Source organism: Gekko japonicus, unplaced genomic scaffold, assembly GCF_001447785.1.
Source record: "Gekko japonicus isolate JY-2015 unplaced genomic scaffold, Gekko_japonicus_V1.1 scaffold274, whole genome shotgun sequence".
Taxonomy (NCBI): Eukaryota; Metazoa; Chordata; class Lepidosauria; order Squamata; family Gekkonidae; genus Gekko; species Gekko japonicus.
The window spans coordinates 259467-274522 of record NW_015174850.1 but is presented as its reverse complement, the minus strand read 5'-3'; the positions used below and the strand labels follow the sequence as shown (position 1 = coordinate 274522).

General features: G+C 48.5%; 1 protein-coding gene across 1 annotated transcript in view; it reads right to left on the bottom strand.

Annotated features, from left to right (window-relative positions):
• Positions 1 to 9038: 9038 nt before the first annotated feature.
• Positions 9039 to 15056, bottom strand: part of POLQ (polymerase (DNA directed), theta) — a 72427-nt gene continuing 66409 nt past the window's right edge. The window contains exons 28-30 of the mRNA XM_015424532.1: positions 12900 to 13053; positions 12375 to 12490; positions 9039 to 9835 (exon numbers count right to left, since the gene is read on the bottom strand). Coding sequence (XP_015280018.1) covers positions 9722 to 9835; positions 12375 to 12490; positions 12900 to 13053 — 384 coding nt within the window. The 3' untranslated portion in view covers positions 9039 to 9721. The remainder of the gene's footprint in view (positions 9836 to 12374; positions 12491 to 12899; positions 13054 to 15056) is intronic.

Below are 15056 nucleotides of genomic sequence, written 5' to 3'. Positions count from 1 at the left end.
CTGCAGTTCAGCATCTTAACCACTTGAGCCACCGCAGCTCAATGAACCCAAACTCACCCCCAAATCATCATCACATCTGCAGATTGCATCGCAGAAAGCACGGATCCACCCCTTTGTGGCAAATTTATGGTCTCTATTGGAATGTTCCATGAAGAAATCATGAATTATCCAAGAGGATTCGCACCTCAGATCCATGGGTTTTTTCAGTATTGCAGTGGCACAGAACAGAGAATCCCTGTGCTTTGTGTTTCAGCTTTGGGCTATTGATAGGATATTTGAATTTACAGTTGATTTTTGTGGAGTCCATTTCTTTCTCTACTTTTCCAAAAAAAATGGGGGGGGGAGAATAGGGGGGGTTAAGGGACTTAAAATCCAGCAACCAAATAAGATGGGTTTTTTTTAAAAAAAGAAAAAAATACATAAAGCAAGACAAAAATACAACAAAAGTGGTGGAAGCTCTACACATAAATGTTTATGGGTGGTTTCCAAATATCTAAAAATAAGTCCACGCGCAATTGCCATCTATATGCCAAGTATTCAAATATTGATAGAATTCTAAGGTCCTCAAACCACTGATTTAGCAGAGTTCGGCTTTTATCTTTGCAGTCTTTTAGCCGAGGGTCCATTTCCCGAGACCATCAGCTACCCTCCAAGAGATGTAACATCACCATCCTCAAAAATCAATGAACCTCTTAATCAATGCTCCCTCTAAGCTGTGGAGGCTTGTGAGCAAAAATTCTACTTTGTGAGCTACTGGCATTAAAGTTGCGAGCCAGCGATTTGGCCACTGCATAGATTAGTTTCCTCTGGAGCCCTCCTTCCTGAGCCAAGACAAACATCTGAGAGCTGGAGGCTAAAAAAACCTGTGAGCTAGCTCACACTAACTCAGCTTAGAGGGAACACTGTAATACAAAACCGAAATGAGCAATAACTTCTCAGGAAAACCGAATGACTAGACGTGGCCAAACGGACTGCTCATGCGCGTCACCATGCCGACAATTCGACTTTTATCTGTTGCTTCGCAGGCGCCTGGCGGAGCGGAGGGAGAAGGCGATTGGCTGCCTGCGCGGCTGTATGCAAACGAGACGCGGGTGGAGGCTGCTGGGAGTTGGTTTTTCTTGGCTTTTTCGTCGGAAAAGGAAAGCGTTGCGGGAATAAGTGTCGGGAAGGGTTCACGGGGGTGAGATGGGCGTGAAGAGGGCGAGGGGTGCGGGGCGGGCGGGGTGCGCGGATGGGGCCCGCCGTGACTTGAGAAGGCATCGCGGCGGGGGGAGACGAGGAGGCGGGGCGACGGGAGAGCCAAGACTATACTTTCAGGGATCATTTCTATAGTATCCGACTAGAGAAGTGCCTTCGAAAGTGACCGGGATCGCCAGCCACGAGGAGGAGTCGGGGGGCTCTTCTCCTGAGCGCGAAGCAGGCAGGAGGCGCTCCTTGTTCCTGGAGCTGCTTCTCTGCGCTTGATGACCGTTCTGCCTCCTCCTTGCGGGGAGGTCGGAGGGAGAGAGCCCGATCTGAGTGGCTGGCGCCCGCACCCCCTTTTTTTGGCCTCGGTTCAAAGAACAGCCTTACCGCCCTGCTGGGTCTCTCTTGCTTTCATCTAATCGTTCTTAGCCCTTCCGTTTTCTTCCCGGTTTCCTGCTTCTGTTCCTCGAAGCCCCGGATTGCCTCCTCCTCCGTTGTGTGTTGCTTTTCGATAGGTAAGGGAGTGCTCAGGATGTTTTATTTTCTGCTCTGCGATCTTTAACATCCCTGCCTTGCAAGGAGTTTCCTACATCGCTTTCCCTCAGTCAGTCAGTCAGTCAATCACCTGGCCTCCTGCTGCAAGGGAAGGAAGGAAGACCCTCCATCCGATGAAAAGGCAGCCAGTAGGCAATTCTGGGCTCCTGCAGACTTTCTCCTTCTCTCTTGCAATCTGTTCTTGCTTCACTCCAAGGACCTCGAGGCTGCCAAAGAGCCGAGTCCAGGAGTGCCTTAAACACTAACAAGATCTGTGTCGGGGAGGAGCCTTGCAGACACTGCAGACCTCATGAAACATAATACAAGACCTCACAGTACAAGAACTCCTGGGCACTCCATGAAATTGCTGAGCAGTCGGGTTAGAACAGATCAAAGGAAGTCCTTCTTCACCCAAAGAGTGATTAACGCATGGGACTCACTGCCACAGGAGGAGGCGGCTGCGGCTACAAGGATGGACAGCTTCAAGAGGGAATTGGATAAGCATATGGAGCAGAGGTCCACCCATGGCCACAATATAGATAGGGACTCTCGGTCTGGGGCCAGGGATGCTCTGTCTTCTTGGTGCTTGGGGGAGGGGGGCAACAGTGGGAGGGCTTCTCGTGTCCTGGCCCCACTGTTGTCATAATGATTATGTATGGTTTTTAATGTGTTTTGCTACTTTTATTATCTGCAGTATCTGATTATTTTTAAAAGGGAATCTTTTTTTGCCTTAAACTTTGTACAGTAATGAAAACATTGTCCTATCTTTATATTAAAAAATCAATGAAAAGGTGTGCGATGGCTGGCTATGGGGATGGCGGAGGCCAGATAATAACCATTTGTAATGAAGTCCTGGTTTTACTTTTAAAACGCTAACTTCTCAATAAAAGGTAAAGGTTTCCCTTGCCAGTTGAATCCAACTCTAGGGGGCGGTGCTCATCTTCGTTTCCAAGCCGAAGAGCCAGTGCTGTCCGAAGATATTTCCATGGTCATGTGGCTGGCATGACTAAATGCCGAGGTGCATGGAATGCTGTTACCTTCCCATGGTACCTATTTATCTCCTTGCAGTTTTTTGCCTTCGAACTGCTAGGTTGGCAGGAGCTGGGGCCAGAGACGGGAGCTCACTCCGTCACGCGGCACTCGGGTCTCCAACTGCAGAACTACAGACCTTCTGGTCTGCAGCTTAGCGTCTTAACCTCTGAGACACTGTGGCCCCCTAACTTACCAATAGGTGGATATTAAATTGTTCAGTAATTTGTTTTTTTAGTTCAGTATTAAATTGTTCAGTTTTTTGTCAGTATTTGGTCAGTTTTTTTGGGATTTTGGTCAGTAAAATCAGTATTTTTGACCCTCTGACTAGTTTCCACCCCTGTTAACTTCTTTGCCCAGCTCAGGAGTTAGCAGAGCCTAACAGCTCAGGTCGCAAAACAGAATCTGAGAGTCCCGGGTTCAATTGCTGGGTCTGCCATGGATGCTCCCTGGGCGATCTTGGGCCGGCTGCTCTCTCTGCTCCTGGACTTTTATTTTGCTGCAACAGACTAGCTTGGGGGGAGGGAGAGCCCATTGTCTGGCCCTAACCAGCTCCTCCCATGCCAAGGATGAAGCAGAAGGGGGGGAGGAGATACCTGCCCTGAGATGCTCCTTTCCCTAACTCATATCCTCCCCCCCACCCACACACCATGTGAAATGGGACTGTAGAGCCCGATCTCAGCAGCTAAGCAGGATTGGTAGTTGGATCGGAGACCTCCAAGGAAGACTCTGCAGAGGCAGGCCATGGCCTGGCAAACCACCTCTGCTTAACCCCTTGCCTTGAAAACCTTGTGGGGATGCCCCAAATTGGGCGCGATAGGATGGCACTTCTCTCCCCCTCCCCTATCACACACACACACACACAAACACATTCCCTCCCCTCCCCACACCCCCACACATACTCAAATCATCCATAGAGGACCAAGCAGGGAGCCAGGAGGAAGGCAGGCAGTTGGCAAGTGGCTATTCCTCCAGGGGCACACAAGGCGATTAATTGTCCTGGGAGAAGAGAGTGGGTTTATACTCCACCCTTCACTACGCGAAGGAGTCTCAGAGTGGCTTACAAACTCCTTTTAAAGCTATTGTGCTATATAGAGAGCCAGTTTGGTGTAGTGGTTAAGGGTGCGGACTCTAATCTGGGAGAACTGGGTTTGATTCCCCACTCCTCCACTTGCACCTGCTGGATGACCTAGTTCTGTCAGAGCTGTTCTTGAAAAAGAGCAGTTTCTGTCAAGAGCTCTCTCAGCCCCGTCTGCCTCACAGGGTGCCTGTTGTGGGGAGGGGAAGGGGAAGGAGTTTGTAAGCCGCTCTGAGACTCCTTCAGGTAGTGAAGGGCGGGGTATAAATCCAAACTCCTCCTCTTCTATATATTTCTAAGTCATTACGCCATATATTTTCTTTAAGCTATTCTTTAAGCTATTATGCCATATACTCTTTTACATATACATGTATTTTGATCAAGCAATGTCCTTAATATCTGTAAAACTGCCCTTTATATTGTGTTTTTGTACCTATATTTTTAAGTGTTTCCCCCCATTCCCTTTTTTCATTCGGTATTCCCTTAACAATTCAAAATAATTTTTTAAAGAAATAATTATATAAGTTTGTTCAGGTCAAATATTCGTTGAGGTCAAAAATTTCACTCCATTCTTAAACCCATTGGTAAGCAAATTAATGGTTAAGTAAACAATGTAACAAGCTCACTGAAGAACTGAGTGAAATCGCCAAACTGAATGAATAGAATAGTTTATATAATGATTGTCAGTTTAAAATCTGTTCTGTGGACATCATGAATAGATTGCAATTTAGTAAATACAGGACAAGAATATTATTGCAAAAACCTACCTGAAGGTTGGCAACTCTACCAATCCTCCACCTGGCTTGCAAACCTGGCCCTCTTTCCCCAGAACCTCCCATTGGACTCTGGAAATCCCAAATGCCAGGGTTGCAGTGTGCCTGGCCTGAATTCTCTTAAGGGGAATCTGTGCCGCCTGTCTTCCAGGTTGCAGAGCCCCGATCCTGTCTGCGCCTCCTCGGGAGTAAGCTTCCCTGCATTGCATAACTTTGCTGCCTTTCTGGAGGGGAGGAGCCTTTGGAGCAGTGTTCCCTCTAAGCTGAGTTAGTGTGAGCTAGCTCACAGTTTTTTAGCCTCCGGCTCACACATTTTTGCCTTAGCTCAGGAAGGAGGGCTCCAGAGCAAACTAATTTATGCAGCAGCCAAATGACTCGCTCACAACTTTAATGCCAGCAGCTCACAAAGTAGAATCTGTGCTCACAAGACTCCACAGCTTAGAGGGAGCGCTGCTTTGGAGCCCCGCTTTGCCAGCGCCAAGGGGGCCCGTGGCTTGTTGCTATAGGCGACCCTTCTTCTTGGTGCGTAGCCACGGAGAGAAAAGGAAAGCGCCGCCCAGCAGCGCGCGAGTGATCGAACTCACTCCAGCGCTGCTGCCGCATAGCCCGGAACCAGAGGCACGCTTGAATGGCGGATCGCTCGGAAGAGCCAATGCGCAGGCGCTGAGGAAAAACTAAGGAGGAAGGCGATTGGATGCCTGGGTGACAGTATGCAAATGAGGCGGCCTGGGAGCGTGGATGGACGTCAGGTTTTGGGGGGAATAAAACCCCAACCTCTTGCAAAGAAGTCGCAATAAATGGCAGGCTTTTTTAAAAGGCTGGTTGCGGTCAAGGAAACGAACAGCCGGCAGGAAGGCGGTGGGCTGGATTTGGGTCGCTGTGACTTGAATAGCTAAGGCGGCGGGAGTGACTCCGGAAGCTGGAGACAAACGGCGGGACTGCGCTTCTCGAGGCATTTGCTGTTTACAGAAATGCGCTCGAAAGTGATTGGTCTCCCCCAGCCGTGAGGAGGATCGCGGGTGGCTTCTTCGTTAGCAGCGGGAAGCTCTAGGCAGTGGTAGCTGCGCTCTTCTGTCCGCCCGGCAAAAAGCTCTAGGGTCACCCTAGCGGCTTTCTTGCGACTGGGGACAGCGAGAGCCGCTACTCCACCCTAGATGCGTCCTTGCGCTCCTGCCTTCTTCCGGGAAGGTCAGTGGGAGAAAGCCCGATCGGAGCGGCTGGTTTTGTTTTCTGCGGTTGTGTAAAAATAATCTGGACGTGTGGTGCACACTGCACACTGGACTCTGGCTTCTGGCATTTACATGCTGATTTGCTGCCTTCTACTGATCTTGCCAGTACGGTTGCCAACCTCCAGGTGGTGTAGAAACAACAGCGAGAGCAGGGGAAGTATGCAGCCAGTAACAAAAAAACAACCCTGGTGTTGTATTATGAAAATATATTTAGGTTTCAGTTTCACATAACAGCTTTTTCAGAGTGTGCTGCTGTGTGAATGGCACTTGTTTCCATATCACTAGAAAGAGAGGAAAACAGTAAAAAGTAAAATTGCCAATTTGTATTAATACTTATTCTTGCATAAAAACTCTACCGTAATATACTAACCCGTGAGTTAACACATAACATTCTTACTGCTTCACTGAGACAAATTCTTTCAGTGTTCATGTTATCCAAACTAGTTACTCCCTTTACTGTCTTCTGCTTCTTCTTCCAGTTCTGCTGCTGCTGCGTCATCAGAAGTTTGCAGCTTACAGATACACACCTGAACAGCATACTCAAGATTGCAACAGCACAGACATTTTGATGCAATAATTCAGAACAAGAGGTGTTAGTTATCAGACACTGTTAAATAAGCAAAAAAATTTTTTAATGTTTTAAGCATGTTTTTATTTTAAGTATAAAAAACCCTTTGTGTTTGTGTCCTTTATAAAGCTTATATCTCTGCTACCTAGCATTACATTTTATGACACACATGGCCCAACAAGGTCTCATTTATGTCAGATCCAGCCCTCAAAACAAATGAGTTCGACACCCCTGATTTAAAGAAAACAACTTAAATCTAGCGCCGAATTTAGTCTGTGAGGAGAGAGTGAGTTTAACTGGAATATCCACTTAGCTTCTTCCTGCAAAAGTATCTGATGTAGGTCTCTGCTTTTGTTTGCTACAAAAAAAACCCCGTGTAGTGAAAATCATCACACCTATTTTTGTTGGAGACAAAGTGCTCAGTGCCCCCAGTCTCCAGGTATTTCCTAACTGGGAGCTGGCAACCTTGATCCAGTTCCAATTCCAGCTCTGCAGATGCATCTCGGCTCTGAGTGGCCCTTTTCAGTGGCTGCCCCCCACCCACTTTTTCCCTGTAAGTAGCATAAGGACATAAGAGAAGCCGTGTTGGATCAGGCCAATGGTCCATCCAGTCCAACACTCTGTGTCACACAGTGGCCAAAATCCAGGTCTCATTAGGAGGTCCACCAGCGGGGCAAATACCAGTGCCATCAGGAGGTCCAGCAGTGGGGCCAGGACATTAGAAGCCCTCCCACTGTTGACCCCCCCCCCAAGCACTAAGAAAACAGAGCATCACTGCCCCAGACATAAGAGAAGCCGTGTTGGATCAGGCCAATGGCCCATCCTTGAGATTTTATTCCAATGTGTCTGAAGAAGCGTGCTTTGCACAGGAAAGCTTAAAGCTATGAATCAAACTCTGTGGGTCTTAAAGGTGCCTCTGGTCCCCAACTTTGTTCTGCTGCTTCAGACCAACAGGGCTGCCCACCTGAAGTGTACTGATATCAGTCTTTTTTTCATATATATACTTAAAAGGGCATTTAATATGCCAGGCCTCATTTTCTGCTCTCAGCCGCCCTTTCCGTGCATCAAATTTCCTGCATCACTTTGTCTCAGCCTGGCCAGGCGAATAAAAAAACACACATTGCTTCAGTGGCCGCAGTTGCCCCTGCAGTGTTGGTTTTAGTCTCTGGTGGGTAGCTGTGTTGAACTGAAGCAGCAGAACACAGTTTGAGTCCAGTGGCACCTTTGAGACCAACAAAGTTTTATTCTGGGAATAAGCTTTTGTGTGCAGGCACACCTTTTCATACTTCTCTCAGTCCTCTGAATGCATTTTTGATGGTATTTTTGAATTGTTCCCTCCTTTCCCCTCCCACTGGGCTACACATGAACCTGCCTTATACTGATCCATCAAGGCTGGTATTGTCTATTCTGACCAGCAGTGGCTCTCCAGGGTCTCAGGCAGAGGTCTTTCCCATTACCTACTACCTAATCCTTTCTACACTGGAGATGCCGGGGATTGAACCTGGGACCTTCTGCATGCCACCACTGGGCCACAGCTCCTCCCTTTCCTCTGGAAGTGTGTTGGCCTCCTGCAGCACCCCTTTTGTGGGTCACTCCACCTTCTGCAGCAGCCCACCACCCTGTGTCCAAATTCCAACGGTGCTCAAAAAGTTGGGGACCTTTGCTTGTAACTGAACAAAAAACCAGGTTCCTAAGCCAGCCTCCACTCCTAAGAAACCATCCATCAAAAATGTAGCTGATGCTAGGCTCGTAGAGAGTTTAGCATTCTCTGTTGCAGCTTATCGTGTTTCGTTCCAAGCATCTCGGTACCAAGCTTTACTTCCTTTGAGACACGACAAACCTCATTCAAGAGTTAACAGGGTCGGCAGCCCCCACTGGATGACTTAAAACCATGGGCAATTTAATCGCTGGAAACTCGAGAAAAATCCAAGAAGTGAAATAACAGCATCTGCTTTTTTGCAGGCAAAATGCTCACATTGGAGGAGGAGGAGGAGGACTGGATTTATACCCTGCCCATCACTACCCAAGGGAGTCTCAGAGTGGCTTACAAACTCCTTTCCCTTCCCCTCTCCACAACAGACACCCTTGTGAGGCAGGTGGGGCTCAGAGAGCTCTGAGAGAAACTGCTCTTTTTCAAGGACAGCTCTTATCAGAACTATGGCTTGCCCAAGGTCATCCAGCCAGGTGCAAGTGGAGGAGTGGGGAATCAAACCTGGTTCTCCCAGATTAGAGTCTGCACACTTACCACTACACCAAAATACAACAAACATTGTTTGTTGCTAAAGCACTGCATTGTGTAGGATGTTCCTGAAACTGCCTGAGTGGATTTGGGGTCGATGCTAACAGATTCTTAGATAAACGTAACAGTTCACATTTATTATTATTTTCTCTTCTGAAAGGCAACACGATTCACATTTCTCAGACAAGACACAAGAGACGGAAATGATATACAAATCTTTTTATTATTTATAGTGTTTGTTCATATCCATCTTATATTACAAAGCAGATCATTTATTTCATTGTTTTTTAAAAAAACTAGCCGGAAATGAGACAGGAATTCCCCTTATGTAAACTCATTTCCTTTGCTTGCTTCGTCACTGAAGTGCCTTTCAGCAGAACAAGGCATTAAAAAGATTGCTTCCTGTAAGAACGTCTCCTAATCTTTAGCCAAGGGCTCTCTGGCCTTGTAGTAAATTCATACAATCGTTTCTAGAACTCTTGCACATAGGGGACAGGGTGTGTATAGGGGAACTTGCCATCTCAAAAAAAGGATAGACAGATCTGGAATCATGCAGTATGAGGCATACAGCTCTCCTGTATCAACGCACACTGTTGTGAGCTTGGTGAAGGGACTTATGAAAGATAAAACATCTGAATGGGCCCAAGGCACAAGAGGCTTTTAGGGTGATAAAACCGAAAGATAAAACTTCCCCGAGAATGCAAAGTACGGTTGCATCTAAAAAAGATGGCATTTTTTTTTAAAGCGCTTAGTGTGATATTTTTGGAAAGTTAAGAAATAGAGTATTCCTAGGCTTCTAAAATATTTATTGCTGGCTTCTTCGTGTTTTGATAAGGTTCATTTGAATGCTTCTCTTTCAGCTGTCCGTCATACTTAAAAATAACAACTCTTCCAAGATGTGCCGCGTGACCTATTAAAAAGTTTCCATGGGTAAATTCATTAGAGTTCAAGGCACATCTCAGACGTCCGCCACGGAGCTGCCGTTAAAGAAGTGGGCCCAGTCGTGCAGGCAGCCGAACCTGTTGGCGGGCTCATTTCCCAGAGGGAGTCGGGAGTCCAAAACGCGGCTCGGGCTTCCGTTGGGGTTCATAGCTCCAGCTCCTGCAGATCTCCCCAGCTGGGCCCCACTTTGACTTTCACCGAGAGTTTTACCGAGAGCTTCACGGCGTTTTCCATTTCGTGCTTAACGATTTGCACCACCTACAAAACGACAATGTTTGAAGAACTGGGGTCAGGACAGAGCACTGAAGCGTGGATCGGAGACCTTTGCTCTGCGTGGGCTTCACTCTGGGCACTGCAGAGGCAGTTCTCTGCCATGAAGAAGGAGATTGGATTTATACCCCGCCCTTCACTCGGAGTCTCAGAGCGGCTTACAAACTCCTTTCCCTTCCCCTTCCCGCAACAAGGTAGGTGGGGCTGAGGATGCTCTTTCGAGGACTGCTCTGAGAGAACTTGTGTCTGACCCAAGGTCACCCAGCGGGCTGCATGTGGAGGAGGAGTGGGGAATCAAACCCGGTTCTCCCAGATTAGAGTCTGCCACTCTTAACCACCACACTAAACTGGCTCTCCACTGGCTTCCTGCTAGGACAAAGTTCCCCAACGTGTCTCCAAGTGTTTTTGGTAAGTGGCTTGGGCCAGTGTCGCAGAAGCTGCCTCCTTAGCATTTGTTTCAGTCTCTCTCTCCTCCTTTACGGTGTTGTTTTCTAAAATCACCCTTATCGGGTTTCCTGGGTTTGTGTGGATCTCTGCTTCCTGCAGTGACCATTTTGTGGCTGGCTCCGCCTCCCACGGTGGCCATTTTGTGGCTGTGCCCACAGGCTCACAAAGGTTGGGGATCCCTGATCTACTAGAACTTGTGACTGACCCAAGGTCACCCAGTGGGCTGCATGTGGAGGAGGAGTGGGGAATCAAACCCGGTTCTCCCAGATTAGAGTCCGCCACTCTTAACCACTACACCAAACTGGCTTTCCACTGGCTTCCTGCTAGGACAAAGATCCCCAACGTGTCTCCAAGTGTTTTTAGTAAGTGGCTTGGGCCAGGTGGGTTTTTTGCCCAGCAGTGCTTCTGATTGGTCGCTGGGGATTTGAGTGGCCGGGCTTTGACAGCAGCTGGCACCATGGCAGAAGGCTCTTAACTGTGTGGCTGAAGGTAAGCTGTGGCAGCCCTCTTGTGGCTGGCTCCGCCTTCTGTGGCAAATTCCACAGGATTCCAAAGGTGCCCGCAGGCTCACACAGGCTGGTGACCTGCATTCCCTCTAAGCTGAGTTCGTGTGAGCTGGCTCACAATGTTTTTAGCCTCTGGCTCACGCATTTTTGTCTTAGCTCAGGAAGGATGGCTCCAAGGCAAACTAATTCATGCAGTAGCCAGATTGCTCGCTCACAACTTTAATGCCAGTAGCTCACAAAGTGGAATTTTTACTCACAAGACTTCACAGCTTAGAGGGAGCGTTGCTGGGGACCCTGATGATAAAACGTGAAGTGCCGTGAAATGATGCAAAGAGAAGTGCCTAGTGTGGGAGGAAGTGAGCGCCGTAGTGCAGGACTGACTCCGCAGGACCCGGAGGGAACTATGCACAGAGCGACAGGATTCAAGCCCTAGAGCCACATGGATCAGCTCCCCTGAGCGGACGCACTGAATTTTCTAGAGACTATGGATTTGGGAAGGCCCGGGAAGTCATTGCCATGGAAGAGTCATTAAAATATGCCGGGAACTGAAAAGCACCCAAGTCATTATAAGCGATATGTGAAAACATCACACACCGTTCTGGGAACAAAAACCCAACACGAAGATTCAGGCACAATTCGTTTGGCTGCCCACTTTCAGCAAAGGGGGCTTCGCATCCCTACAAAGAAGTGTCTCACGGCATGTTGACAGACAGAGAAGGCCAAGTCACGCTTCGCGATGCAGAACAGGCTGCATCAGGCAGAGGCTCATCACATCACGAGCGTCAGGTCGTTGGTCTACCTTCTCGGACTGGTGGCGGCTCTCCAGGGTCTCTCACAGAGAAAAGCCACTGTCAACATCTGTCATGAAGTACTCTCTACCATTTTCCTTCTCACCTTGACACACAGAGCACTCCATCTTTCTGTGTTATACCTCTGAGGATGCCAGTCACAGCTGCTGGCGAGAACGTCGGGGACTACAATGCCAAGACCACGGCCGTGCAACCCGGAAAATCTACAAACAACTAAAAATAATATTGTTTCCGCAGAAGCTGCCTCCATAGCATTTGTTTTAGTCTCTCTCTCCTCCTTTACGGTGTTGTTTTCTAAAATCACCCTTATCGGGTTTCCTGGGTTTGTGTGGATCTCTGCTTCCTGCAGTGACCATTTTGTGGCTGGCTCCGCCTCCCACGGTGGCCATTTTGTGGCTGTGCCCACAGGCTCACAAAGGTTGGGGATCCCTGATCTACTACCTGAGATCCTGTAACGAGAGATGCCAGGGATTGAACGGGGGCACCACTGAGCCATAGTATATCCCTTAGGCACACAGGGAGACGGCGTGAGTTTTAATGAGAGATGCCAGGGATTGCGAAGCCATGCGAAGCACATGGTCTACCACTGAGCCATAGTATATCCCTTAGGCACACAGGGAGACGGCGTGAGTCATCAGCTCGCCCTTGTATGCTTATGGACAGGCGTATTTCTACAGTGGTCACTGTGGCTAGCGTTGCTGAGCGTACGGCACCAACCCGATAGCCACACAGCCATACATTTCCAGCAGCAGTGAACCTCCTTGCCTGAATCACGCTGTCCTCTGCGACCTCATAGAGCAGTTCATCGTGAAGCTGGAGGATGAAGACTCCCCCGTGGCTGGGATACAGTATCGGCCTCCTTTCGGCCCGTCCCCGTTTTCCTAGACAGAATAGAGCCCAAAGAAAGACTTTAAAAAAACCCCAAACACACACAGAATGTTTATGGTAAAGCTCTACAGGCATAGAGGAATGCAAAGAAACAGACTGTTTAGTTGCGTGAATAATGAGTGGTGGGACGTCGTGCCGTCAAGTCATAGCTGACCGGCGATGACCCTGTAGGGCTTCTTGAGGCAAGAGACGTCCAGAGGTGGTTTGCCCTTGCCTGCCTCTGCACAGACCCGGGACTTCCTTGGTGGTCTCCCATTCAATTACTAGCCAGGGCTGACCCTGCTTAGCTTCTGAAACCTGATATCCAGGTCAGGTTGTGACTAATACTGCACCATAAAAGGAATACGATTTCGTAGATTGATGTCCTAGTTTGGTACCATAAACTCATAGGGAAAAGCGTACCTGTCCGTTTCTTCTGGACGGAGCTCTCCAGATGCCCGTACGATTTTACAGCTGAAGGTAAAGCTTCCAGCTGGCCCTGGATGTTGACGGTGGCTCTTTTGACGATATCGGCTGCGGAGCCCTGGACGGCAGTGTTCACCGCCTGCCGCTCTGCCTGGGAATCAGGAAAACTGGGTGAGAGGAACAGGCAGTGCTTCAAAGGTGTAGTAAATACAAAATAAATTGCTGAAAAAGTTCACAAAAATATAAAGATGTCTGGGTGAGAGGAACAGGCAGTGCTTCAAAGGTGGCCAGGAGGAACTCTGATGCCAACAAGACAACAACACTGGCTCCTTAAGTACGGCTTTTTGTAGCAGGAGCTCCTTTGCATATTTGGCAACACACCCCTAATGTAGTCAATCCTCCAAGAACTTACAGAACTTTTCTTACAGGGGCTACTGTCAGCTCTTGGAGGATTGGCTACATTAGGGGTGTGTCACCTGATATGCAAAGGAGTTCCTGCTACAAAAAGAGTCCTGAGTACCTATGCTTCTCTGGGTTCCAGCAATCACAAATGATGGGCACAAGGGCCCCCTGTCAGCTATGCTGCCATGGTTGGTGGGGGAAGGGAGTTGGCAGAGTGATCATTTTATTGTCCTGGAATGTTATCTTGCATTTTCTCACTACGCCTCATCTGGCAGTCTGACCTTGATGCTTTGTACTTTCACCCCCCTGGGAACTTGTAGTCGTTACTTTGAGCGCGCAAGGCTTGCACCTCTGATTGGCTCGCTCCCATCAGAGGGTCTCACTTCAAACGCGGTATATCTTCCCCCTTCCCGCCTGTGGGGTTCGCCTTTATGCAGAAACTGTACGCACAGATGACCTGCTTCTACTGAACTCAACAAACTTGACCCCTCTGGAAGGAACGTTGTCAAGCCTGTTTGTTGTGGGACTTTGACATCCCCGTCCTGGAAGCGAGCCTTTCAGAACAGGGAGATCATTCCATCTTAGAGGCCGCGGCCCTTTCTGAGCAGCATGTGCAAAGGACAACCTGGGGGCGGAGAGTGTGGGGGAAGAGGGGGCTCCGCAATGACTCCACCCGGCTTCTGCTACACAAGACCAGTGACTGGGGCAAGCTGGGAGAGCACAGCAGGGCGCAGAAGCCTAAAGCGGGGAGTCCCCAACCTTTTGAAGCCTGCGGGCACCTTTAAAATTCTGACACGGCATGGTGGGCACAGGTCCGAGTGGCTGCTGCAAAAGGGATGCACAAGGGGTAGGGTTGCCACCAGTGTTCCCTCTAAGCTGAGTCAGTGTGAGCTAGCTCACAGTTTCTTAGCCTCCGGCTCACACATTTTTGTCTTAGCGCCTCTGACATCCCTGTCCTGGAAGCGAGCCTTTCAGAACAGAGAGATCATTCCTTCTTAGAGGCAAAGGACAACCTGGGGGCGCAGAGTGTGGGGGAAGAGGGGGCTCCGCAACGACTCCACCCGGCTTCTGCTACACAAGACCAGTGACTGGGGCAAGCTGGGAGAGCACAGCAGGGCGCAGAAGCCTAAAGCGGGGAGTCCCCAACCTTTTGAAGCCTGCGGGCACCTTTAAAATTCTGACACGGCATGGTGGGCACAGGTCCGAGTGGCTGCTGCAAAAGGGATGCACAAGGGGTAGGGTTGCCACCAGTGTTCCCTCTAAGCTGAGTCAGTGTGAGCTAGCTCACAGTTTCTTAGCCTCCGGCTCACACATTTTTGTCTTAGCTCAGGAAGGATGGCTCCAGAGAAAACTAATTTATATAGTAGCCAAATCACTCGCTCACAACTTAAATGCCAGTAGCTCAGAAAGTACAAGATTCCAGAGCTTAAAGGGAACATTGCCACCCTCCAGGAGGTCCGACAAAATGTTATGCTTTATACTTCTTTTTATATTTTTCAGTATTGTTGTCTAAATATTGGTATCAACTGACAAGGTGCTGTCTGAATGTAAACCTGCACTCAATGTATTGTTTGGGTGAAACATATTTTTGATAATATTTGATGCCAATATCGAGACAACAATATTGAAAAATATAAAAAGAAAAAGAATAAAGCATAAAATTGTTTTACCATAAACATATATTTCTTGTACACAGTAATATATATTTTGTATTTCTTCCTAACACTGTGACCCTCAGTTTTTGTATTTGCC